General features: G+C 49.1%; 2 protein-coding genes across 5 annotated transcripts in view; one reads left to right on the top strand and one right to left on the bottom strand.

Annotated features, from left to right (window-relative positions):
- The window catches only part of IGF1R (insulin like growth factor 1 receptor), a 316,842-nt gene extending 298,422 nt beyond the window's left edge, over positions 1-18,420 (top strand). For 2 of the 4 annotated variants that reach the window (XM_023220873.2, XM_023220872.1), the window contains exons 19-20: positions 2,550-2,684; positions 10,941-11,322. In XM_023220873.2, the coding sequence (XP_023076641.1) occupies positions 2,550-2,684; positions 10,941-11,322 (517 nt within the window). Of the gene's footprint in view, positions 1-2,549; positions 2,685-10,940 lie in introns of all 4 variants that reach the window. The other 2 variants (XM_023220870.1, XM_023220871.1) reach the window with 2 other exon arrangements.
- A 3,703-nt stretch (positions 18,421-22,123) lies between these two features.
- PGPEP1L (pyroglutamyl-peptidase I like) overlaps positions 22,124-26,024 on the bottom strand; it is a 65,869-nt gene continuing 61,968 nt past the window's right edge. Inside the window, 4 exon segments of the mRNA XM_023220905.1 lie at positions 22,124-22,450; positions 22,452-22,599; positions 23,342-23,568; positions 25,282-25,404. Coding sequence (XP_023076673.1) covers positions 22,379-22,450; positions 22,452-22,599; positions 23,342-23,550 — 429 coding nt within the window. The 5' untranslated portion in view covers positions 23,551-23,568; positions 25,282-25,404 and the 3' untranslated portion in view covers positions 22,124-22,378.

The following is a 26,024-nucleotide window of genomic DNA, read 5'->3' as shown; positions in this document are numbered from 1 at the left end:
GATGATGATGATGATGATGATGATGATGATGATGATGATGATGATGATGATGTCATGGTCCTTGAAGGATAGTCTTGTGGAGAAGAGGAAGCAATTCTGACAGTTTGGGGTTGCAGAAGCCTTCACAGAAGAGATGAAGTTGTGTAGGCACCCTAAGTATGGATTGTCACAAAAGGAGCACTAGGAAGCGGGGCAGGGCGGGGTGGGGGGAATCCTGGCAGTGAGAATACTGGGCAGGCATGGCAGTAGGGAGCACCTGCTGCAGGTGGGGTTGGGGGGTTTCCTTGGGAGACTTAGGCTGCAGAGAGATCAAGCCAGGCCTCAGCTGTTGTGTTAGGGATTCTGGACTAACTCTTTAAGCCTTGTTAAGGTTTCTGAACCGGAGGGTGATTAGAGCTGTGCTTGAAGAAGTTCTTGTTAGCCGGAGAATACGGCTACGTTGAGCAAGACGCTGTAACCAAAGAAGAGAGGGGTGTGGTGGGCCAGGCAAGGAGGATCCTGCACACTGAGGGAGCTCTGGGGGACTGAAGGAGGGTGCCAGACCTTGGACAGATGTGAGCCTGGGTGGACAGGTCACAGTGGGACTCCGAGGATGCTGAGGGCATGGGTGACAGCAGGCAGACTGCTCAGGTGGAATGGGCATCAGCTGCAGGGAAGCCGGGGAAGAACAGGGCACAAATCAGAGCTCAGTGTGAGACGCACTGAGTTTGTGGGTAGCCCAGTAACTGGAAACTTGGAATGGAGCAGTTGGGCTGTGAGGGCCAAGGTGGGAGCCATGCCGTGAGAATTGGCTGCCTGCAAGCCAGTGACACAGCCAGGAAAGGCACGTGGGGCAAGAGGAGAAGTGGGCCTGGGAGGGAGCCACATCCTCAGGCCATTTCCCAGACCAGCCTGCAGTCAGCAAAAGCAGAGAGCTAGTCATTTCTTCTTTTTTATTTTATTTTTAATTTTTTGTTGTTGGAGAGCTAGTCATTTCTTGTACCAAGCTGCATTTCAGATGTGTGGCTCCTACTGCCACTGGCATCTGAAGCATGCTGCCCGTATGACTGGGCTGGTTGCAGAAGGCAGAGCTTCCTGCAAAAGCTGAGGGAGAGCCCCTTCTCCCCTGGGCCCAGGCCTCTCTAGGCTGCGCTTTGGCCTCTGGGTCTCTTGTACAACCTGAAGATGACAGCATTTCTTGGTCACTTGCAGTTAAAAAGGACCTTGGGTTGGTCTGTCCTCTGATTGCTAAGATTCTATTTCTGTCTAGCATCTACTTTTAGTATCAATTTGTACAAAAATTTTTGATTCAACAAAAGTAGCTGAAGCAGTGAATAAAACATTCTCATACAGTCAGGGGCCCTGTGGACTTGGGGACAAGGTCAAGGTCCCAAGAACTCTTGGTGGAAAATCTCCTGCCCCAGGTTCTTCCATGAGGGTTGACCAGCACCTGTAGCCCAGGACAGGTCCAGTTAGAATCCCTGCCCCTACTTGCTGATGAGTAGCCTACTTTACTCCACCAAAGGGAACCACGTGGAAAGGCACACAGGCCAGGAAGAATTTGTGAATTATGGAGATTTGCCCTGGGAGGGCACGTTTGTTTTGCAGATTTCAGCATTGTCTTGTTTAACATTCTGTCTGAAATTTGTGTACGTGTACTATCTGTTTTAATTTGTTTACAGTAGTTTGATCTTTTAAACTGACAAAGCTGCATGCATGGCAGAATTGCTCACTACAAAGTTATTCCTCAGCCAACTTCTTTGCTTAAGGATTCTTCCTCCATGATACCCCCTACCAGCCAGTGCAGCCCACCGTGGTCCCCCCACCTATGACACAGAGTCCCTCCAGGCCAGCAGCTCCCCAGCTCTGTTGGAGGTGGGGGAGCAGCAGGAGTTGTCTTCTCCCTTGGCCCGACTGGACCTCAAGATCCCTATACATTCCAGGACCCAGGCCCTCACCTGAGACCAATCAAATCAGAGTTTCTATTGGGTGTCCAGGCCTCTGTTTAAAAACCTCCCCAGGAGATCCTCCTGTGCAGCCAGCAGTGAGAACCACTTGGGTAGAGGTTTCCAAAATTGTCTGATTATAAAAATCACTTGAGAAGCTTGGTAAAGCTTGGCCGTCCCAGGCCTCATTCGAGGCTACCAAGTCAATGTCCATGCTGGGGCTTGGACAAGAATGTCATTCATTTTGGGTTAAAGCCGGTTTGGGAGGTACTGCATTGCCAGGTAAATGGCTGGGACTAGGTAGATGACTAACCCAGTACACTCTGCGTTCAAAGCACAGATCAGGGGCTTCCTGACCATGCAAGGGATGCTGAAAGTGCCCTCACCATCACCTTCATTAGCTCTACCACCAGGGCTGAATTTAGTCTCTAGGTAACATTAGCAGCAACAAAGGGAGGATGATGTCCTACACTTAGCCCAGGGCCTGGCTTGCTGTCTGACAATCACTGTCACCATAGTAAGGACAGTTTCTCTGCTCAGGATGTAAGAAGTGCTGGAAAGTAAGGGGCAGCATGGTTCACTCCATCCCTTTCCAAGCTCCTCACAGCTTTTTTCTCCCTGTAGGTCCTTCGGGGTTGTCCTCTGGGAGATCGCCACACTGGCCGAGCAGCCCTACCAGGGCTTGTCCAACGAGCAAGTCCTTCGCTTCGTCATGGAGGGCGGCCTTCTGGACAAGCCAGACAACTGCCCCGACATGCTGTACGTACTTCCTGGGCCCCCTCAGTGCTCTTCTGATTTCTCCTCTCAAATGCCTGTTTTCCTGGGTCACAGGAGATTAGATTAAAGCCATTCTCTTTGGTCCTTCGCCTCTCTGGCCAGGCACAGCTGAGGAAAGGTTCGTCCTCATGGAAGGAGCTGAGTTTGGTTGGTAGACCTGTGCCTTTCCATGGGTACCTTAATTCTACCCTATATTCCTTAATGCTTTCGTTCTGATTTGCAGTTCGCACTATAGTTTCTCAGGCCAAATGTCTCTGAAATGTTTGGCCAGAGGAATCCATCCTTACTCATCCTCTCCATGTAAGGTTTTGTTTCTTTTTAAAGAGGGCAACAACACAACACTTACTACTCTGAAGTCAAATTCAAGAGCCCCCCGCCCCACCTCTGGCAGGCCTGAGAGAACTGCTGCAGTGAGTGTACACAGAGCTGCATGGTCAGGACTCCAGCATGCGCCATGTAGGGTCAGCTTAGTGTCTTCTGAACGCTGCCGCACATGTCTTCTCTGTTAAGTGTTCACAGAAGTCATAAACCATGCAAGTAACATGCTCTCCAGAGCTTCATCCACTGACCAGTGTGGACCTGGAGTGTGTGTGAACTGACATCCCTGTGAAGCACTGGTGAATTTGTCTTCTCATTGCACTTTTTTTTTTTTTTTTGAGATGGAGTCTCGCTCTGTCGCCCAGGCTGGAGTGCATTGGCGTGATCTTGGCTTGCTGCAACCTCTGCCTTCCAGGTTCAAGCAATTCTCCTGCCTCAACCTCTCAAATAGCTAGGATTACAGGCACCCACCACCACGCCCAGCTAATTTTTAGTGGAGGTGGGGTTTCACCATATTGGCCAGGCTGGTCTCGAACTCCTGACCTCAGATGATCTGCCTGTCTCAGCCTTCCAAAATGCTGGGATTATAGGCATGAGCCATCGCACCTGGCAACCCCACTTATTTTGAAAAAACACTTTGCAGCTTTTATTCCTAAGTTTTGTCAGATGACGAGAGAGAGTTTGTGATGCCTCATGGTGGTTGTGAGGCCTCACTACTCAGCACTCCCTGGAGAAGCCCCACTTTGGTGGAGGACTTACTCTGTGTCCATGGATGGTGCTGTTGGTGGCTCAGTGGAGGTCAGAGCTACTGGAGCAGGGAGGCCTCTTTGTCTTTCCTGGAACGAGTTTGAGGAGGGGGTGAAGGTGTTCTGGTTCAGTCGTCAGGTGCACAACAGGTATAGGTTGGGAACAATGACCTTGCTTTTGACATGCACTTTAAGGCAGGCTTCAGAGATTGTTCTGGATCTCCATAGGTGAACATGAAGGTAGGCTCCCACTAGTATCTCAAGACCAATTCAGGAGATTTCCAGAAATGCTTTTCAGGACAGGCCTGGCTTCACTTTGGAAAGGATCCTGAGGAATTACTGGGCTGTTATGTCTGCATGAAGGCACCCAGCTCCTATCTCTCACCCATCCTCCCACCTGGAGCCAGCACAGACTCAGGCTGGGTTCACAGTGGCGGGATGATAAATACGAACCAGACATGTGTCAGGTGGACAGGAGGGAATGAGGGCTCCAGCAGCCACAAAAGCTTTGCTCATTTGGTCCCGTACAACGTGGGCCAGGAATCCAGATGCAGGTGTTGCTCTCAGCTCAGAGTAGCAGGAGGCAGAAATCAAGATGTCAATGAGGCTGCAGTCTCACCTGAGGCTCAGGGCCATTTTAAGGCACCTCAGGGTTCTGCAGTTGCAGGACTGAGGTCCCCATATTCTTGGCACCTGTCAACTGGGTACTGCTTTCAATTCTGGAGGCCAAGGCCACTCACAGTCCTTGCCATATACACCCTCCGTAGGCCCTCTCATAACAGCAGTCTATTTTTTCAAGACTGATAAGAGGATCGCTCTCTACTGCTTCTACTGGTTTTTTACCTGAGTAGGTCAGATCTACCCGAGATAATCTCTCCCTTTTAAGTGATTCAGTCAACTGATTAGAAGCCTAATTAGAGGAGTGAAGTATCCTCTCATGTTGACAAGTCCCACCCATACTCAAGTGAGGGGATTATATGGGATATTTACACCAGGGACAGCAATCTTGGGGGGCATCTTAGAATTCCATAGTCTCAGAAATCATTGTCCTTATCAAACAATCAAGGTGCTATTTTTGTTTCAAAGCACTTTGAGTGTTGCTACAAATACCGAATCCCTAAGCTCCTTGTAAATGGCCGGCCTCTGGAGGGCATGGGGTGGGGAAGACTAGACACACACCCCTGTGCTTTGGGAGTATGTTGGCTGGGCGTCATGCTCAATTAGCTGCTGCTGCTTCTGAACATAGGTTCAGCTAAAGTGTATCCCAGGCAATGGACACTTTGTGTGGAATTCAGAAAGGTGGCTGCAGGAAGGATGCCAGGGAAAGCCAGAGTGAAGGCATCACCCTCGCCCCTAGCACATGTCAGGGTCCCCATTGTCCTGTCGAGGCAGGGCCAGAACCAGACAGTTGGCTGGTGCCCTGGGCCTGTGCCACTGATGGGAGGCTCCTCTTCTCTGAGGGTGGCACCTACAGATGCAGAAGCACTGGGTTTCCTGGAGCCCTCATCAAGCAAACTTGCCAGCACGGCCTCTTCAGAACTCCACAATCCAAACTTGGAAGAGACTCGAAAGACCACTTAGTACCTTTTCTTGCCCGGTATAGAAATTCTTCTTCTCTCCTTCTGTGTTAGTTTTTTATCGCAGTATAACAAACTACCCAAAACCTACTAGTTGAGAGCAACAGTAAACATGTATTATCTCTCAGAGGTTTCTGAAGGTGAGGAATGCAGGAGCGGCATAGCCAGCTGGCTCTGGCTTGGAGCCCTTCTCACGGTTGCAGCCCAGCTGTCCGCTGGGGCTGCAGTCATCTGACAGCTTGCCTGGGGCAGGCAGACCCACTTGCAAGGTGTTGCTGCATAGGTAGTATGCCCTGCATGAACCACTCTGTTCTACAATGGCCTCTCCATAGCACTGCCCGAGTGTCTCAGGATGGCTTCTCTTAGAGCAGAGTTCAGCACACTCTTTCTCTAAAAGGCCGGCTAAAAAATATTTTTGACTGTGTGGGCCCATACAACCTCGACTGTGACTACTTGACTCTGCCATTGTGGAGCAAACACAGCTGGAGGTGTCATATAAGCTAGTGTGGCTGTGTTCCAATACAATTTTATTTTTGCATACTGAAATTTGAATTCCACATAATCTCTTGTGTTGTCACAAAATATTCTTATTTTGAATTTCTTTTAGCCATTTACATGAAAATCATTCTTAGGCCATAGACCTTGGAAAACTAGGCAACAGGCCAGATTTTACCCACAGGTACATAGTTTGCCTGCTGTGCCCTAGAGTAAAAGATCCAGGACCTGAGCAGAAGGCACGACGTCCTTTCTGACCAGATCTCAGAAGTCACACTCTGAAGCTCCTACCTTCTCCTTCAGGTTACACCATGTGGGAGTCAATCACATGGGGATGTGAGCTCCAGGACACAAGGGAGAGGACCACTGGGGATCCAGGAGCCTGGCTACTCCCCTGCTCCCCACCAGCGCACACACACACACACACACACCCCCCAGTGCCCCTCACAGGTGACCATCTGCTCCACACTCTGGGTAGTACAGCCACTGTTTTTTTGTCAGCCATTATAAGAAAAATCATGCTTTTGAGTCTGAATATAAGCCATGGAGTATGAGAGCTGACAACCACTGAATTTGCATAAAGGTACAGTGCCAGAATCTCGGCTAATATTAGAACTGGTGGTATTTTAGCGAGCTTAGAAACAGCCCATGAAAGCAGGTGTGAGTTTTGCTTCTGTGATTTGGGGTGGGTGAGGGAGAGTGTGTTGTTTTGTGCTTTCTCTTTGACTCGGGTAAACGTTTATCTACAAGAGACTTGTGGGATTCTTACTTGGTCCACCTCCAGGTAACTGGGGTCTTAATATTAAAGTAAGCTGCCTGGGATGCAGCCTACCTGCCATGGGAAACGCAGGGCACTTCCTGTTCCCAGCATAGAGTGACAAGGAAATTTATTCAAAGCGGTTACTCTGACATTAAATGTTTACTTCAGGAGGCATTTCCGCTTTGCCATCGAGAATTTTTCTCCCTTCCAAGAAAAGAGTAGAATGAAAGGAGGCAATTTGGTTTCATAGGGAGTGTCCATGTTGTCATTCTGAGTTTACTGATGAGCTTACGTGAGAAAGGGGGGTTCTGGGTTGGGAGTTCTGTTGTTACAAGACATGAAAGAATGGCCTCTGTTTATCCCAGAGAGGAGAGTCTGTGAGCCCTTGCGAGTTGCCCTGAAACCTCTGCCAGGTCCCAGTTGAGAAAGTGTGTGAGTTGTGTGGTTCTGAGATCTGAATAGGCACTACCTGGCGACACTGGGGGGCTGAAGGAGCTCAGTGGCTGCAGGTGAACTGGAGCTCACCATCAGGAAGTAGCCAGATTCTCACCCCTCAGTGTCACCGAGTGTTCCGGCTTTAGAGGAAGGACTCCATGGTCCCCAAGCAACGGGGTGTTGAGGTCTGAGTCTCAATGCCATGACTCAGTGTGAATTAACTCAGCAAGTACCACGGCATCAGATTTGGGTTGTGGTTCCCTGTTGGGTCTGTACTTTAGATTGATGACAAAGCCCATCCTCAGCCTTATTTCAGCCCAGATCTCAGTATTTATGCCACAGATGTTGTTAAGCCCCTCTGGGTGCATGCTGACGCTGAGGTCACAGATGAGCCAGGAGTGGCCCTGGCTTTCATGAAACGTAGTGACGTAAAAGGTCCCGGCTCTGATGCTCTGGGATAAGGGCTGGGGCAGAGGAGTGAACGCAGCCATGGAAAACTTGGGCTAGGAAGCCATTTGTTCTGCTGGTAACACTTCCACGGCTCCACGTGTCTGGACTCTTGCCAGAGATGTCTTCGGTCTGCAGGAAATCTGAACTTTTAACCTGGAGCATTATCAACTAGTAGATGAGTCTGAAACAAACTTAGTGAAATCTGATTTTTTTTGTAGTTTTCCAAAACAGTTTTTCCCATTGCTGGAATCCTGGTTTGGTTCTGCGGGAATCAAGTGCTTGAGTGGGATCCAAACAGGCAGGAGGGGCGCTCCTGCTCAATTATTCCCAGTGAGCTCACGGAGGCACACTGGCCCCATGTCCTCCTGGCTGAGGCGTGGTTCCTAAGACAACCCTCACTGTTGAGGGCTGCCAGGAGAGAGACACATTCAGCCCTGCAGGTCCTCTGGGAATCCGGTGAGCGTCGGCACCAGGCTGGGTTCGTGCTGATTCCCGGCAGCATGCAGGAATGTGCGGGTGCCTTGTGGCCTGCTGACATCCCACACAGGTCACAGCCTGTCCAGTTCAGGACATCAGGGCCAAGAGTGGAATGGGAATACAGAGGCACCTCCGTGTGCTCATCCTGCTGACCATCACCCAGCCTCCAGGGGGCACAGCTGGCCCCCAGGAGGCTGCTTCCCAGCAGGGCAGGAATTCCATTTGTGTCTTGTCCCTGTTCCAGGAGAAGGGCCAGGTACGTGTCCCCCAAAGGGGAGAGCATTCGAGAAGGATGGCTCCAGACCCGCCAGAGCTGACCCATGGGGAAAAAAAAACAGTGCTTTTTAAAAGATGAGTTTTATCAGCTCACACATCCTTCTAGAGTCTAATGGAGATTTTTTGTATGTGTGGAAATAGTAAACAAGGTCTTGAATCCCACAGAGCAAAAAAGACTTCCTTTTTTGGGCAGCACTAGAAGGGTTGTTACTGTGGAATGGTTTAAAAGAAGCATCACATGGCTTGTTTGTGCTGATGTCACTGCCTCGCTGCCCCTCCAGTGACACCTCCTCAGTCCCCAGCCACAGGGCACAAAGCCAAGCACATCTCATGCTCTTGGCCCGGGTACGCTTCTGCCCAGGGGTAAGTCAGCCAGAGAGGAGTTCACATCCCAGCCATATGGAGATGCATTTCATGTCATTATGGCTCATTTTAATTTTTTTAACCCCCATCGTTTTTCTTAGGAAGTGATGGGGAGTATGGAAAGGCAGGCTTATTTGTCATCAAGCTGCCAGTTTTTATCAATGCAAACCACATCCCTGTGACATCTGTGACTGTCCCTTGGACAGGCAAGGGAGGGTCTCCTGGTGGGCCCAGGGTTACTCTTACTTAGATAAGAGAAAATTCCTTTTTCCAGGGTCGTTGGCAATCAAAGTTGTAGTCATCCTGTTGCACAGAGAACTCCATCCCAGCTCCACCCTCGTGAATTTCGTAACCTTGGACAAATTATTTAATGTCTGAGTGCTTCTGTTCCCCGGTCTGTAACATGGGTGTATATTATAGTCAGTAGCACCTGCTTCACAAACTCGTGAGGACTTCCTCAGTTCACACACATAACTGCCTCACTGCCTGGCACCTAGTGTGCACACGGCATTCTACTGTGGGGTAGACTTAAAATTGTGGCTAAAGAGATGCTTTTCCGGAAAAGTGGCTACATGGAACTCTCCATATCTAAGAAGCATACTGTGGGGTGCTTCATATTTTGTCTGATTCCTTTACCCCCAGAACAGGAACCCACAACCTTCCTTCTGTAAAGGGCCACGTGGTAAATAAGCATTTTTAGACTTGCAGGCCATGGTCTCTGTCCTAATGTCCTCAGCTGGTAGTTGTAGCTGGAAAGCAGCTGCAGCCCACATGGAAATGAGGGAGCATGGCCCATGCCAGTGCAGCTGATGTGCAGAGGTGGGTAGCCCCGGGTTAGACCCTGTGGAGACGCAGGCCCCCAGGCTCCAGAACGCTGAATTCTAGTGGATTCTGGATGGCTCTCCCTCACACCTAGGCCCACCCTCCCTCAAGGTTGCACCGTCTCCATCTGAAGGAAGCTGCCAGGTGGCCATAAGAGCCCTTCTCTTGGAAGGCCAGCTTCCAGGCTGAGTGGCTTATCTTACTTACATCACGGGCCTCCCCTTGGAATTTTCCCTGAAAGCCAGACATGGGCAGGTGGTCTGTGGTTAAGCAGCCGGCCTAACAGGAGGCTAGATGCCATTGGGTGCTTTGAGTTTCCTAGATGTGGAGAGTTCTATGTGGCCACTTTTATGGAAAAGCATCTCTTTAGGAAGAATTTTAAAACAAAGAGGAGAGCTTCCTGGTGAGAACAGAGGTGGAAAGGAAGGCACTTTGGTTTCACGCTCACGTAAGAGAGGGCTGTTGGCAGTCACTCCTCAGAACTATGGCCAGCCTGGATGGCTGTACCTTTTTGCCCCAAAAGTCTGTTTACCTGGGTCTTTCTGTGTTCTGGAAGCTTGTCAAAGCCCGGGCCTTTCCTGGGTCAGGGCAGCCGGCTTTCCTTGTCCGCGTGCGACTGACTGTTTTTGTAGGGGGCCCTGGCCACAGCTGGCAAGACTTCCTTTGTCCCGTACGACTCTGAGGGCCTCACATATTTGCAGCCCAGGTGCTGTCGGAGCCCAGCCGATGCGACCAAGACACAGCACAAGCGTCATCCTGTTCTGCCTGTCCTTGCTTGTGGAGTGGACTCGTGCCCAGGGCTCTCCTTGCTGGCTCATTGGAATCTGGCTTCGGGTCTACACTGGGCCTCTTGTTTGGTCCAGAATAGCCTGGCTCATCAGCTGGGGCTTGCCTGTGCAGGGCTGGAGCAAGCAGGTGCTAGATGGAGACAGCACACTCGGAGTGTGCATTTCTTCGTGTTGCAAGCCTGGCCTCATGGTGCCTTCTTCCTTTGGTCCTCTGCCAGGGGTAGCCCTGCACCAGGAGGAAGCTTAGAAATAACAGGTGGGACCTGGAGAGAGAGCACTGTTGGGGAAGCTGCGGTCACTCATCAGCCTTCTTAGAAACTGGGGGTTTCCTGCTTTCTAATTCTGGAAAAGATGTTTCAGCAGTGGCTGCATGAGATGTCTCAGATAGAAAACTGCTTATTTTTATTTCTTAGCACTGACACCATAAATAATACCTGTAACGATGGACAGTGTGGACCTAGATTAGTGCTTCTTGGGAAAGGAGAGTTTGGGTTTTGTATTGTGGTGGTTCTGGGTGAAGTGAATGGAACCATACGAGGTAAAACAGGAGACTCTGAAGGCCACTTGGGCCATCCAGGCAGAAAGCCAGGGACGGAGAGGGACAGTGGGGTTGTATTCAGTGCTCCCACCATATGCTTACAGGCGGGAAACCACTGCAGGCGGCCCATGAAGCCTCTTGGCCACATGCGCCCTCCCAGTTTGGACCCCCCTTCCATGTGTCTTGGCTGCAGGTTTGAATTGATGCGCATGTGCTGGCAGTACAACCCCAAGATGAGGCCTTCCTTCCTGGAGATCATCAGCAGTATCAAAGACGAGATGGAGCCTGGCTTCCGGGAGGTCTCCTTCTACTACAGCGAGGAGAACAAGCTGCCCGAGCCAGAGGAGCTGGACCTGGAGCCAGAGAACATGGAGAGCGTCCCCCTGGACCCCTCGGCCTCCTCGGCCTCCCTGCCACTGCCCGACAGACACTCAGGACACAAGGCCGAGAACGGCCCCGGCCCTGGAGTGCTGGTCCTCCGCGCCAGCTTCGATGAGAGACAGCCTTACGCACACATGAACGGTGGCCGCAAGAACGAGCGGGCCTTGCCGCTGCCCCAGTCTTCGACCTGCTGATCCTTGGATCCTGAATCTGTGCAAACAGTAACGTGTGTGCACGCTCAGCGGGGTGGGGGGAGAGAGAAAGTTTTAACAATCTATTCACAAGCCTCCTGTACCTCAGTGGATCTTCAGAACTGCCATTGCTGCCCGCGGGAGACAGCTTCTCTGCAGTAAACACATTTGGGATGTTCCTTTTTTCAATATGCAAGCAGCTTTTTATTCCCTACCCAAACCCTTAACTGACATGGGCCTTTAAGAACCTTAATGACAACACTTAATAGCAACAGAGCACTTGAGAACCAGTCTCCTCACTCTGTCCCTGTCCTTCCTCATCCTCTCTCCCTCCCTTTCTCTCACTCTCTCTCACTTTTCTCTTTCTCTCTGCTTCATAATGGAAAAATAATTGCCGTAAGTCCAGCTGGGAAGCCCTTTTTATCAGTTGGAGGAAGTGGCTGTCCCTGTGGCCCCATCCAACCCCTATACACACCCGCCCGACACCGTAGGTCATTACAAAAAAAACACATGGAGATGGAAATTTTTACCTTTATCTTTCACCTTTCTAGGGACATGAAATTTACAAAGGGCCATCGTTCATCCAAGGCTGTTACCATTTTAACGCTGCCTAATTTTGCCAAAATCCTGAACTTTCTCCCTCACCGTCCCTGCGCTGATTCCTTGTGTCTGGAGGCATGGGTGAGCGTGGCATCTGGTTGCTCCATTTGAGAGACACGCTCCGTCCGTCTGACTGCCCCTGCTGTGCTTCTCAAGGCCACATGCACACAGGTCTCATTGCTTCTGACTAGGTTATTATTTGGGGGAACTGGACACAATGGGACTTTCTCTCAGTGAAGGTGGGGAGAAGCTAAACTGGCTTCCCTGCCCTGCCTCCCCACCCCCCCCCCACCCCCAAGAATCTGGTGGCCATGGGCCCTGAAGCAGCCTGGTGGACAGGCTTTGAGTCAAGGGGCCCCATGCCTGCTTCTCTCCCAGCCCCAGCTCCCTCGCCCACCCCCAAGGACACAGATGGGAAGGGGTTTCCAGGGACTCAGCCCAACTGTTGATGCAGGTTTGCAAGGAAAGAAATTCAAACACCACAACAGCAGTAAGAAGAAAAACAGTCAATGGATTCAAGCATTCTAAGCTTTGTTGACATTTCTCTGTTCCTAGGACTTCTTCATGGGTCTTACAGTTCTATGTTAGACCATGAAACATTTGCATACACATCGTCTTTAATGTCACTTTTATAACTTTTTTACGGTTCAGATATTCATCTATACGTCTGTACAGAAAAAAAAAAAAAAGCTGCTATTTTTTTTGTTCTTGATCTTTGTGGATTTAATCTATGAAAACCTTCAGGTCCACCCTCTCCCCTTTCTGCTCACTCCAAGAAACTTCTTATGCTTTGTACTAGAGTGCGTGACTTTCTTCCTCTTTTCCCGGTAATTGATACTTCTACGACATAATTTGCCATGAACTGTTTGATGCCTTTTTATAAATTCATCCCCCCTCCCTGCTCCCACCTGCCCCTTTAGTTGTCTTCTAACCCGTAGGCTCTGTGGGCACGAGGCTGGTGAGGGCACGAGGCGGAAAGAAGGCCGGGCACCCGTCCTGAGAGGGCCGTGCTCCTCTCCCCAGCCCGCCCTCACAGCATTGGAGTCTGTTACAGTGCAAGACATGATACAAACTCAGGTCAGAAAAACAAAGGTTAAATACTTCACACGTCTTTGTTCAGTGTTTCCACTCACCGTGGTTGAGAAGCCTCACCCTGTCTTTCCCTTGCCTTTGTTTAGGTTGTGACACACATATATATATTTTTTTAATTCTTGGGTACAACAGCAGTGTTAACTGCAGACACTAGGCATTTGGATTACTATTTTTTTTAATGGCTATTTAATCTTTCCATCCCATGAAAAACAGCTGCTGAGTCCAAGGGAGCAGCAGAGCATGGTCCGGCAGGCCCTGCTGTGGCCCTCGCCACTACCCTCACCAGACCGACCGACCTGTCTTTGGAACCAGAACATCCCAAGGGACCTCCTTCACACTGGCGGGGAGTGGGACCCTGGGATCCAGGTTGGCCCAGGGCGGCATCCTCAGGGCTGTGCCAGCTGGAGCGCCAGGTCGGGGCAGCACAGACGCCACAGTGGCCCAAGAGCCCCTTTGTTCCCTGCCAGGTGACCGGGGCTGTGGTGCTGGCCCTCTTTCCCTCGGCCAGGAATCCAGGTCCTTGGGGCCCAGGGGTCTTGTTTTGTTTTTAGCCCTTCTCACCAGAGAGATGACAGCACAAGAGTTGCTTCTGGGATGGAAATGTTTAGGAGTAAGAACAAAACTGGGATACAGTGATTGCTAGTTGTGACTGAAGATTAAACACAAAAAAAAGTCTGTAGCGCTTCTTTGCTTGTCAGCAGTTTGTCTCACTGCTTTCTCTAGCCTCTGTCCCATAGTGTGTTCCCTTTTAAAAAAGAAAAAAGAAGGTATTATATGTAGGAGTTTTCTTTTAATTTATTTTGTGATGCCAGTTTCAGTCACTGTAGAGAAGCCCCATTATGAATTTAAATTTCAAGGAAAGGGTGTGTGTATGTGTGTGGGGTGTGTGTGTGTGTATAAGTGATGGGACAGTTTCTGATTTTTTGGGTTTTTTTCCCCCCAAACATTTATCTACCTCACTCTTATTTTTTATATGTGTATATAGACAAAAGAATACATCTCACATTTCTCAGCACCTGACAATAGGCCGTTGATACTGGTAACCTCATCCACGCCACAGGCTCCACACCCAGGTGATGCAGGGAGAAGCCAGGCTGTATTCCGGGGTCAAAGCAACACTGACTCACCTCTCTGCTTATTTCAGACAGCTTGCCTTTTTCTGAGATGTCTCGTTTTGTGTTGCTTTTATTCTTTTTTTTTTTTTCTATCTTGGTTTCCACCAAGGTGTTAGATTTTTCCTCCTCTCCTAGCCAGTGGCCTTGTGAGGCCAAGGAGGGCACCAGAGCACACTTTCGGGGGGCCACCAGGCTGTCCCTCGCTGGTTGTCTTTGGAACAAACTGCTTCCATGCAGATCGAACACATTTCATCCTTAAGAGAGCAATTGTTCCTCAGGTTCTGAGGACAGGAAGGTGTCCAGGCAGCATAGTCTCTGTGAGAATCTCCTGGGTAAAGACATATTGGGTTATTGGGTTTGCTCCCTTTGCTGCTGCTCCTGCATCCCGGGAGGAGGCTTGCACCGAGGCAGGGCCATGCGGCCATGGCTGCTGCATTCATTCAGCACAAAGGTGCAGCTGGAGGGTAAGGTCTGCCCAGCCTGTGCTCCAGAATGCAGAGGCTCCTAACCTCACAGCCAGTCCCTGATAGAACACACGCAGGAGCAGAGTCCCCTCCCCCTCCAGGCTGCCCTCTCAACTTCTCCCTCACCTCCTCCTCCCTTAGGGGTAGACAGAGACGTACCAAACCTTCGGGCTGGAAAGGCCAGTGGTCGGCGCCGAGCCTCCGTGGTGTCTCACCTCCTGCCAGGGCTGTACCTCCGTCTGTCCCTGGTCCTGCTGCTCACAGGACAGACAGCTCGCTCCCCTCTTCCAGCAGCTGCTCTTACAGGCACTGATGATTTAGCTGGGAAACGTGGCGGGCAGCTTTCCCCAAGTGTGGATGGTTCCTTTGCAATTCCAGTACTAAGTGAATGCGCTCAGGAGCCTTTTTCCTGCTGCCAGAACGTGACCCATCTCTCCCAAGACCCCGGGGATCTTAAGGTCATTGAGAAATACTGTTTGATCAGGGTTTTCTTCTTCCACACTGTAGGTGACCCCTTGGAATAATGGCCTCTCCTCTCTTTTGCACATACCTACCGGTTTCCACAACTGGATTTCTACAGATCAATCAGCTGGTTATAAGGGTTTTGTTTAAACTGTCCAAGTTATTGATGTCATTTTGTTTTTGTCTTATGTAGGTAGCTTTTCTTTAAGTAGAAAACACTAGCAGTGCAGTGCCCATCATAACAAATGCTTCAGAAACACTTCAATAAAAGAGAAAACTTGGCTTGTGTGATGGTGCAGTCATTTTACTGGACCAACCCACCCACCTTGACTATACCAAGGCATCATCTATCCACAGTTCTAGCCTAACTTCACGCTGATTTCTCCGCCTCTTGATTTTTCTCTTTTGTGTCCAAATAATCTTAAGCTGAGTTGTGGCATTTTCCATGCAACCTCCTTCTGCCAGCAGCTCACACTGCTTGAAGTCACGTGAACCACTGAGGCACATCATGGAATTGATGTGAGCATTAAGACATTCTCCCACACAGCCCTTCCCTGAGGCAGCAGGAGCTGGTGTGTACTGGAGACATTGTTGAACTTGAGCTGTGTGAGACCCAGACCACCCCAGGTCTCCTTCGTTTGACATACCGTTGGATGTCATGACGTTTGACATACCGTTGGAACGAGCCTCCTCCTCAGAAGATGGAAGACCATGTTCGTGGCCGACCTGGCCTCTCCTTCTGGCCTGTTTCTTAACATGCGGAACCACATTTCAGTGGTAGGAGAAGTGGCTTCGTAAAATAGAAGAGCAGTCACTGTGGAACTACCAAATGACAAGATGCTCGGTGCAAATAGGGCTGCTTTAGGATAAAAGATTTATGAGCCAACTATTCTGTGGCACCAGATTCTAGGCCAGTTTGTTCCACCGAAGCCTCTCCCACAGCAGTCCACCTCTGCAGGGTGGTGGCCGAATGGCCACAGTGGCTCTGTGGCAAGATCACACTGAGATCAGAAGGCTAGGATGCTTGTCTAGTGTCCTTAGCTGTCACATTGGGTCCTTCCAGGGTGGCCAGTGTTGGTGGCCACTCCCTTCTAAAACATAGGCACCCTCCTGGTGACAGTGACCCGCCATGGTATGCCTTGGCCCATTCCAGCAGTCCCAGTTATGCATTTAAAGTTTGGGGTTTGTTCTTTTCGTTAATGTTACTCTGTGTTGTTAGCTGTCTTTTCATTTCCTGGGCTAAGCAGCATTGGGAGATGTGGACCAGAGATCCACTCCTTAAGAACCAGTGATGAAAGACACTTTCTTCACTCTGAAGTAGTTGGTGGTACAAATGAGAACTTAAAGAGGGGATGTTATTTAGACTGAACCTCTGTTGCCAGAGATGCTGAAGATACAGACCTTGGACAGGTCAGAGGGTTTCATTTTTGGCCTTCATCTTAGATGACTGGTTGCGTCATTTGGAGAAGTGAGCGCTCCTTGATGGTGGAATGACCAGGTGGTAGGTACGGAGCCATTGTCACAGGGATCCTGGCACAGAGAAGAGTTACGAGCAGCTGGGTGCAGGGCTTGGAAGAAATGTGGGCAATGTTTTGAAATTGTTGGTTTCTGAAGCTATCAGACCATATCAAGGCTCAGCAGTCATCCATGGGCATTTGGTTTCAACAAAGAAGCCTAACATCCTACTCTGGAAACTGATCTCGGAGTTAAGGCGAATTGTTCAAGAACACGAACTACATCGCACTCGTCAGTTGTCAGTTCTGGGGCATGACTTTAGGGTTTTATTTTGTTTCTGCAACAACATAATCACTCATTTGTATGTCCACGTGTGTGTGTCCGCATCTTTCTGGTCAACATTGTTTTAACTAGTCACTCATTAGCGTTTTCAATAGGGCTCTTAAGTCCAGTAGATTACGGGTAGTCAGTTGACGAAGATCTGGTTTACAAGAACTAATTAAATGTTTCATTGCATTTTTGTAAGAACATAGAATAATTTTATAAAATGTTTGTAGTTTATAATTGCCGAAAATAATTTAAAGACACTTTTTTTCTCTGTGTGTGCAAATGTGTGTTTGTGATCCATTTTTTTTTTAGGACACCTGTTTACTAGCTAGCTTTACAATATGCCAAAAAAGGATTTTTCCCTGACCCCAGCCGTGGTTCACCCTCTTTTCCCCCCATGCTTTGTGCCCTAGTTTATAACAAAGGAATGATGATTTAAAAAGTAGTTCTGTATCTTCAGTATCTTGGTCTTCCAGACCCCTCTGGTTGGGAAGGGGATCATTTTTTACTGGTCATTTCCCTTTGGAGTGTAGCTACTTTAACAGATGGCAAGAACCTCATTGGCCATGGAAACAGCAAAGGTGTTGGAGCCCAGCAGTGCATGGCACCGTTCAGCATCTGGTTTGGTTGGTCTGGCTGCCGTCATTGTCACGCAGTGCCGTGGACATGGGAAGACTTGACTGCACAGCCAATGGTTTTCATGATGATTACAGCATACACAGTGATCACATAAAAGATGACAGCTCTGGGGCACACAGGCTATTTCCTTACATGCCTCGTATCATGATTAATGCTTTTTGAAGGCAGAATCCCGAAGACACATATCTCCAATACAGAAAACAATTCTTTTTAATAAAAACTACAGCATACACAAAAATTTGTTCTAAAGTTTGACTCCACTTCCTCTAACTCCAGTGGATTGTTGGCCATGTCTCCCCAACTCCACAGTATCTCTGTTGTGAGAAACACCTGGGTTTTTGCACTACATGGGAGAAAGACCCGGAAACTATTTGGGTTGTTTTCAACTTTTCCTTTGGATGCTTGGCGTTGCATACACACATCCGCAGGTGGAAGAGACGCCTGGCAAAAACACCTGTCTGCTTTCTAAGCCAGTGAGGTTGAGGTGAGAGGTTTGCCAGAGTTTGTCTACCTCTGGGTATCCCTTTATCTGGGATAAAAAAAATCAAACCAGAAGGCGGGATGGAATGGATGCACCGCAAATAATGCATTTTCTGAGTTTTCTTGTTTAAAAAAAGTTTTTTTAAAAAAGTAAAAAAAAAAAAAGTAATAACATGGCCAATTTGTTACATAAAATGACTTTCTGTGTATAAATTATTCCTAAAAAAAAAAAAAACCTGTTTATATAAAAAATCAGTAGATGAAAAAAATTTCAAAATGTTTTTGTATATTCTGTTGTAAGAATTTATTCCTGTTATTGCGATATACTCTGGATTCTTTACCTTATGGAAAAAAAGAAACTGTCTATTTTGAATGGCTGAAGCTAAGGCAACGTTAGTTTCTCTTACTCTGCTTTTTTCTAGTAAAGTACTACATGGTTTAAGTTAAATAAAAGAATTCTGTATGCATTTCTGTCTCTGGTTTTGTTTTGTCCCTCCTGGAAGCATCACCACACTTTGGTGGCAGGGAAGCTGAGCTACGTGGGGCACGTGTGTTCACGCATGTTGCCTGGAAGCATTCTTCACAAAAGTATTGCCTCTTCTCTGACAGCTGAGCTTTCTCAGCATGCAAATTGCTCGTGAAGACGACAGGGAAGCTATTCTATTTCTCACTCCATTAAATCATCTGGAAAGAAATTTGAATGCATAAATTACGGAAATCTGTACTACAGTTCTGACTGATTTGTGGACTTTTTTCCTATACCTTCCACTAACAACAGTCAGGCCAAGGCAAGTCTGATCTGCATGACTCCAGGGCAGAGGACTTCAGTTCTTCACATTTCCCATGTGCTTTTTGGTCTTTCACAGCTGACATGCCCGCCTCAGGGGATGCTGGTGAGAACCCAGTGGGCCACACACAGGATGCGGCTCACTGGAGGAGCTCCAAAGTCTTACTTTCTAGCTGCTGCTTAGTGATCTCTGTCTGCCCCCAGGGACGCTACAATGTAAATATCATTTTTGTCAGGGGAAATGGCTGTGTATGGCAAGGTGCGAATGTTCTAGAATCAGACTAGGGATTCATAGACACATCAGGAGGAGAAGCTGGTCATTTCCCTCAACTTTATCATGGGAAAATAACAAAATCAGGCTAGTAGAAGAAAAGCTGCCTAGCTATGTGTAGGTAGGAGAAGTAAACCAAAGACCATGGTTACTTCAGACCTGTTGAGCCTCAGAAGTGTTTGCACCTAAAAGCAAAAGGTCTTTCTGAAAGGGGACTCCCTGCGGGGTGCGGTGGCTTACGCGTGTAATCCCAGCACTTTGGGAGGCTGAGGCGGCTGGATCACATGAGCTCAGGAGTTCCAGACCAGCCTGACTAACATGGTGAAACCCCATCTCTACTAAAAATACAAAAAATTAGCGGGACGTGGTGGCAGCTGCCTGTAATTCCAGCTACTTGGGAGGCTAAGGCAGGAGAATCGCTTGAACTTGGGAGGCAGAAGTTGCAGTGAGCCAAGATCGTGCCACTGTACTCCAGCCTGGGTGACAGAGTGAGACTCCGTCTCAAAAAAAAGAGGGTACTCTCAAATTTTGCATTGCTTCAGGGTTACTGCTCACTCTTGTCACCGAGTGCCTGGCACTCAGGGGATCTTCATTAGGTGACTGATGACAAGGAGGTCTCAATTCTGAGGCTGGAAAGCCTAACAGGGCCTCCCTCTGCCCTGGGCAGGTTGGTGCTGCACGTGCAGGTTGCCACAGTGCAGTCTGCACTTGGCCTGCCCAGCCAGAAGGAGCAGCAATGTCTAAAGATGAAGGTGCTGGGTCTTTAGAAGCGTTAGAACTTTTCCCTCTGTGCCATTTCTTAAGACTGCAAGCCCTCAAGAGCTGTTTCTTCATTTACCCTCCCCAAGTCCAGGTGGGCGATTTTTGTTGTGTTCTAATGTTACTAAAAGACCTTCACATTCATTCTCTCACCAGAAGTTCACAATCACCCTGCAAAGAAAGGATTTTAATTACTCTTACAGATGAGCAAACATACAAGCATGCTCAAGACCCCCCTTCCCACCTCCCCGCCAACTATTAAATGACCAACCCAGGACTCAGCGTTTTCTGCTGTGGTTCTCAAACTGCCTTCAGCACTGCCAGAACTAAGCAGGCTGTGTGCATACTGACAAGGGATGGTGGGCGAAGTACACAGCCCAGGATGTGAATGAGCCTTCTGGGGTTCTCCCTGGAGAACTTCAGAGGCCACAGTGGGGGAAATGATGGGGAAGTTCATGAAGAGGGAGCTCTGGGCCTCCCAATTGGATAATATCTAAAAATTTTTAAAATGTTGTGGCATGCTGCCAAGGAGTCTGAAATATAACACTGGAGCCCAGTCCTGGGGGCCCCTTGCTTGACAGTGTCCTGGGACAGAACTGCCCATAGCACAAGCAGATCTCCACATTACCAACCATGCAGCCAGACCTGTACACACCACCCAGCACCACCTCCCCCATCCCCCAACATGCGGGCTTTGATCAGTTTTCTAGCAAATGATCCAGGTATACTTGCCAAGGGAGTCCTCTAAAGGCCACTCCAAATGCAAAAAGTGTGCTGGCGGCCTTGACTGGTTCCTTTGGTTTTTTTGTCTTCTTAGGTTTTTCGTGTGTGTGTGTGTGTGTGTGTGTGTGTGTGTGTGTGTGTGTGTGACGGAGTTTTGCTCTTGTTGACCAGGCTGGAGTGCAATAGTGCAATCTCGGCTCACTGCAACCTCTGCCTCCTGGGTTCAAGCGATTCCCCTGCCTCGGCCTCCCGAGTAGCTGAGATTATAGGCACCCGCCACCACACCCGGCTAATTTTTTTTGTAATTTTAGTAGAGACTGGGTTTCACATGTTGGTCTGGCTGGTCTCAAACTCCTGACCTCAAGTGATCCACCCACCTCGGCCTCCCAAAGTGCTGGGATTATAGTTTTGAGCCACCATGCCTGGCCTGGTTCCTTTGTTAGGAAGCTGCAAATGCTTTTCTTAATAGTGAATGAATCTGAACACTAAATGATGAATTTTTTAAATTTAGTCAAGTGAAAAATGGTAGCTGTAATCACACCAACAAGAAATTTCCCAGAGCTTACCTATCTTCGCTCACTTCCTCCAAAAAAAAAAAAAAAAAAAGCAATGTTACCAATAGGACTCCCAACGGAAAGCTGCCCCTAGAAAACACTGAACAGGTAGAATCTTGCTGGGAGAAGCCTGGCACAAGACCCAGCGCTGTGTCATAAAAGCAAAACAAAAGATGAAACAGAAAGGAGATTCTGTTTTTAAAAAGGAATGACACCATGGAGAGAAGCTAAGTCCAGCTAGTAACCTGTGCTTTGGGACCAAACACTACCAGTATGACTACAAAATGGTGCAGCTGCTGTGCAAAACAAAACGGCAGTTCCTTAAAAAATTAAACACAGAATTAGCATTGAATCCAGGAATTCACCTCTGGATGTTTACCTGAAAGCAAGGACTCGGACACGTATTTGCACACCAGTGTTTGAAGCAGCATGATTTGCAACAACCAAAAGGGGCAAGGAACATAAGCGTTCATCTCAAGATGAACGGATAAACAAAATGTGGTCGATACCTACACTGGAATATTATTCAGCCTTCAACAGAATGAAATCCTGTCCCATGCTACAACATGGGTGAACCTGGAGGACATGAGGCTGAAATAAGCCAGATGCGAAAGGACCAGTGCTGCATGACTCCCTCATGTGAGCTACCTAGAGTCAGATTCATAGGGATGGAGGGTGGAATGGTGGGCGCCAGGGGCTGGGAGGAAGAAGGAATAGGGCGTTAACAGGTACAGAATTTTGGTTTGGGATGAGGAGAAAGTTCAGGAGATGGATGGTGGTAACGGTTGTGCAACAAGTAAATGTACTGTATACTATCAAACTGTAAGCTCGAAAATTATTAAAATGAGTAAGTAATAAAAGAGGCAAACACAGAGACAGAGAAATCATACAGTAGAGCCTCAGTGGCTTCAAGGCTACCCAGGACCTGGACACACAAGCTCAAAGGCAAGGAATGGGGCCCCTGGAGCAGTGGCTGTCTCTATGCTTCTGTAAGCCTCTCCGAAACAGGTCTGTAGTCCCCGTAGTCTGGGCAGGATCACATAGACCCACTGTGTAGATTTTTAGAAGAAAACAGATGACTCGGATTTCATTTTATTGTCATGAAAACCATAACTGAAGCTAGTTCATCCCGTGAAATGTCCACCTTTCAGAGTGTTCTTTCTCCCGACAATAAAATAGCCCTTTGTGATTTTGTTGGGCTAACAAAATCACAAAAAGTTTTTCCCCCTCTTTGTTTTACAAGCAATTTTTGAAAAAGTTTCTCAATGCACAGCTGAATGCTACACACAGGATTGAAACGTTTAATCTTCTCTAAAGGAGCAATGCCCGGGTCAGTTCCCTTTGGCTGGTAGCACCATGGTTGAGTTTTCTTTGAACCGGGCTTTGCACTCGGGCTTTCCCACGCTCTTCCAGCATTTCCTGGATGATGACTTGCAAGGCTCTTCCCAGCAGGCTGGCCGGGAGCCCACGCGATAGTGGAGGGACATGAATGAGTGCCGCACAGCCCTTTCCATGATGCAGAGAGAGGTAATAGGTATAATCACAGACGTATCTGCAACCACAGGAAATGCCACATTAATTCTTGGACCAGCCTCTAACCTTAGTGAAACATAAGCAGAAGTGGCAATGCAACACCCACAAAGCCTGAGGAGGGAGGACTGACACCCAAGGGAGACTTAAGTTGTGTTGTTTCACCTCAGAAAGAACATGGTGCCAGGGATGAGGTGGGGAGAGCTGGCTGTTGGCCTCATGATCTCATGACCAGCAAGTGACCAAGACAGAAAGGGGTCAGATATTCCACAAACCAGTCCATAACACCTGCATCCCAGTGAATCCCTGTCATTCATGTCTTCTTGAGTCACTTACTCATTCATTCCTTGGGGAAAGGGGATACCACCTACTGGGGATCAGAGTTTGGAGAAACAAAGGTAAATCAATCTTTATCTGGGGCTACATCAACATAGTTAACTCACAACTTCGGTCACCTCAAAAGTCAAAATTAGAAAACATTCACGAAATGTTAGTGGCTCTTGAAGTCCGCCTTCCCATCTCTTCTCCTAGATCCACACACCAAAGACCATGTTTCCACAGGGAGGTCTCACAAACGAGCCCCCAGGCAAGGTGTTAGCAACTGTGCTGACCTGCACGCAGCAAAGAGGGGCGATCTGGGGGCAGCGCCGCATGGCCAAGTGGCCAGCTGGACGGCACAGGATGGCTTCTTGGAGGCCGGGGGGATGCCGAAGGCCATTGCTTCTCTCCTACCTGCTCAGAGGCCTAACACCCACGGAGCATACCTGCCTGCATCTCGAGAAAATATCACCTCGACATCCTCCACAGCTACGTGCTTGCAGACTGCCTTCATGCAGACCCCTGACTCCAGCATGTCTGGGCCGCCAGGTAGGCACACGCCGCCCTCCGGCCGGAAGCCCCGGATGTCGGCGTCCCGGTAGCCTTGGTTCTTGCCGGACTGTTCCAGAATGATCGCCTTGGCGGAGGTGTCCATGCCCACATGCACGACGAGCTGTGTGAACAGGCAACAGCAGAGAGACCCCAGGAAAATGACACCCACCCTGCTCACCGAATGTGCGGAAGGACCACTCCTTTAGAGAGCCCGGCTCCATGCAAAACATCTCAAACCCCAAATCCACTGGAAACCCCAGGATCCCCCACCAGTGTCTCCTAATTAATATGGCTGGAAAGAAAAATAGCTGGATTCTTTTGGCTGAATACAAACTCATGCTGCATTTACATTTAAATACTTTTTACTTCAAATTATTCTTACAGGGCAATGTATTCTCTTTTTGTAGGGGGAGGGTTGGAGGGAGGAGAGGCAAGCTGGTAAGTGGTGAGGCTACCACAGCAGAGGCTTCGTGTTTTGGTGGAATCCTGCATCATTTTATTTTGTTTTATTTATGTATTTATTTATTTTTATTTTTGTGAGACAGAGTCTGGCTCTATAACCCAGGGTGGAGTGCAATGGCACCAACTCAGCTCATTGCAACCTCCGCCTCCTGGGTTCAAGTGATTCTCCTGCCTCAGCCTCCCAAGTAGCTGGGACTACAGGTGCACCACCACACCCAGCTAATTTTTGTATTTGTAGTAGAGACAGGGTTTCACTATCTTGGCCAGGCTGGTCTCAAACTCCTGACCTCAAGTGATCCGCCCGCCTCAGCCTCCCAAAGTGCTGGGATTACAGGCGTGAGTCACCACGCCCACCTCCTGCATGTTTTTTAAAAATGAAACTTAGTAAAGGGAGTTAGTAGCAGTCCAGTGAAATCTTAGAATTTATTAAAGCTGATTATTTTTCCTTTTTGAAAAATAGCTGCACAAGTATTTTATCAAAACATCTGGGGCACTGTCTGAATGGCTTGATAGCCATTTTTTGTTTTGTTTTATTTTTTTCGAGACGGAGTCTTGCTTTGTCGCCCAGGCTGGAGTGCAGTGGCACTATCTTGGCTCACTGCAAGCTCCACCTCCCGGGTTCACGCCATTCTCCTGCCTCAGCCTCCCGAGTAGCTGGGACTACAGGCACCCGCCACCATGCCCAGCTAATTTTTTTTGTATTTTTAGTAGAGACGGGGTTTCACCATGTTAGCCAGGATGGTCTTGGTCTCCTGACCTTGTGATCCACCTGCTTCGGCCTCCCAAAGTGCTGGGATTACAGGCGAAAGCCACCGTGCCCAGCCTTGATAGTGTATGTTTTATTAACCTCATCATCTGGTCCTTGTTTGGGGAATATTTTTGGGGGGGGGGGCGGTGAGGGTGTACCTGTTTTTTATACAGTAATTATGTCCAGATAAAATGGGCTGGGTGCTATGAAGATGGGCCTCCCCCAGGTTGCCCACCCTCCCAGTCGTTCCCTGGGCACAGAGGTCCTTGCCTCATGCCCACCTTCAAACCTACCTGCCCCTCATGGGTGTGGATGGGGCCCAACCCAAGGGCCTCTACCTTAGGTGGAAACTATTTTTGAGTCCTGGCTGGGAATAATACTTCCATTTCTTTTCCTCCTCCTTTCTCTCCAGATTTTCTATTAAGACCTACTACATATTTTGGCTTAAACTTTTACAAACAGACCCAGAACCTTACACAATCAGCTGGGACCTTGCAGGACTGGTGGGGCCTGGGGATGGGGTGCCCCTCAACCATCAACCCTAGAACCAGGGCCTGGGGGTCTCAGGCTCCAGCTCCACCACATCGCCAGCCCCATGCCCCACTGCCTCCCGCCATCATTTACTTGTGGCTGATGATCTTCCCAGATTCTGGTGACCCTCCGCTTAGCCTCTCTGTAATCTACAGGCAGCTCCAGAGTCCGCAGCTGCACCACTGTGTCATTCCCCAGGCCCAGCTTGGAGAGCTCCTGCGGAAAGCGGCAGGTGGACTTGCCTCAGTTAATGGGGCGGGGCGGGGCACCAGGAGTCCCTGAAAACCCAATCCTTGGGGTCTACTTCCAGGGTCTTCCGTGGCCTGGACTTTGCCCTCAAGGAGCTCACGAAGTGGCAAGGGGCCAAGAAGAGAGTCACAGTTCCCACCCAAGAGGCAAATGCGCACAGCAGCACCTATCTAGGAGGGAACACAAGAGAGGCACGTCTGACAGCCGTGTTTGCCAAGGGGATGCAGGTGACGTCTGTGGACAGGCGGGAGTGAGCCAGATGGAGACGCTGGGGAAGAGCGTGCCAGGCGGAGGAAGCTGCAAGGGCTGAAGACATCATCAGAACCTGAGGCCTGGCCGGGCGCGGTGGCTCACGCCTGTAATCCCAGCACTTTGGGAGGCCAAGGCGGGCGGATCATGAGGTCAAGAGATCGAAACCATCTTGGCCAACATGGTGAAACCCCATCTCTACTAAAAATGCAAAAATTAGCTGGGCTTGGTGGCGCGTGCCTGTAGTCCCAGCTACTCAGGAGGGTGAGGCAGGAGAATCGCTTGAACCCAGGAGGCAGAGGTTGCAGTGAACTGATATCGTGCCACTGCACTCCAGC

Source organism: Piliocolobus tephrosceles, chromosome 6 (genome assembly GCF_002776525.5).
Source record: "Piliocolobus tephrosceles isolate RC106 chromosome 6, ASM277652v3, whole genome shotgun sequence".
Lineage (NCBI taxonomy): Eukaryota > Metazoa > Chordata > Mammalia > Primates > Cercopithecidae > Piliocolobus > Piliocolobus tephrosceles.
The sequence above is the reverse complement of the archived record's forward strand: the minus strand, read 5'-3'. Positions and strand labels throughout refer to the sequence as shown.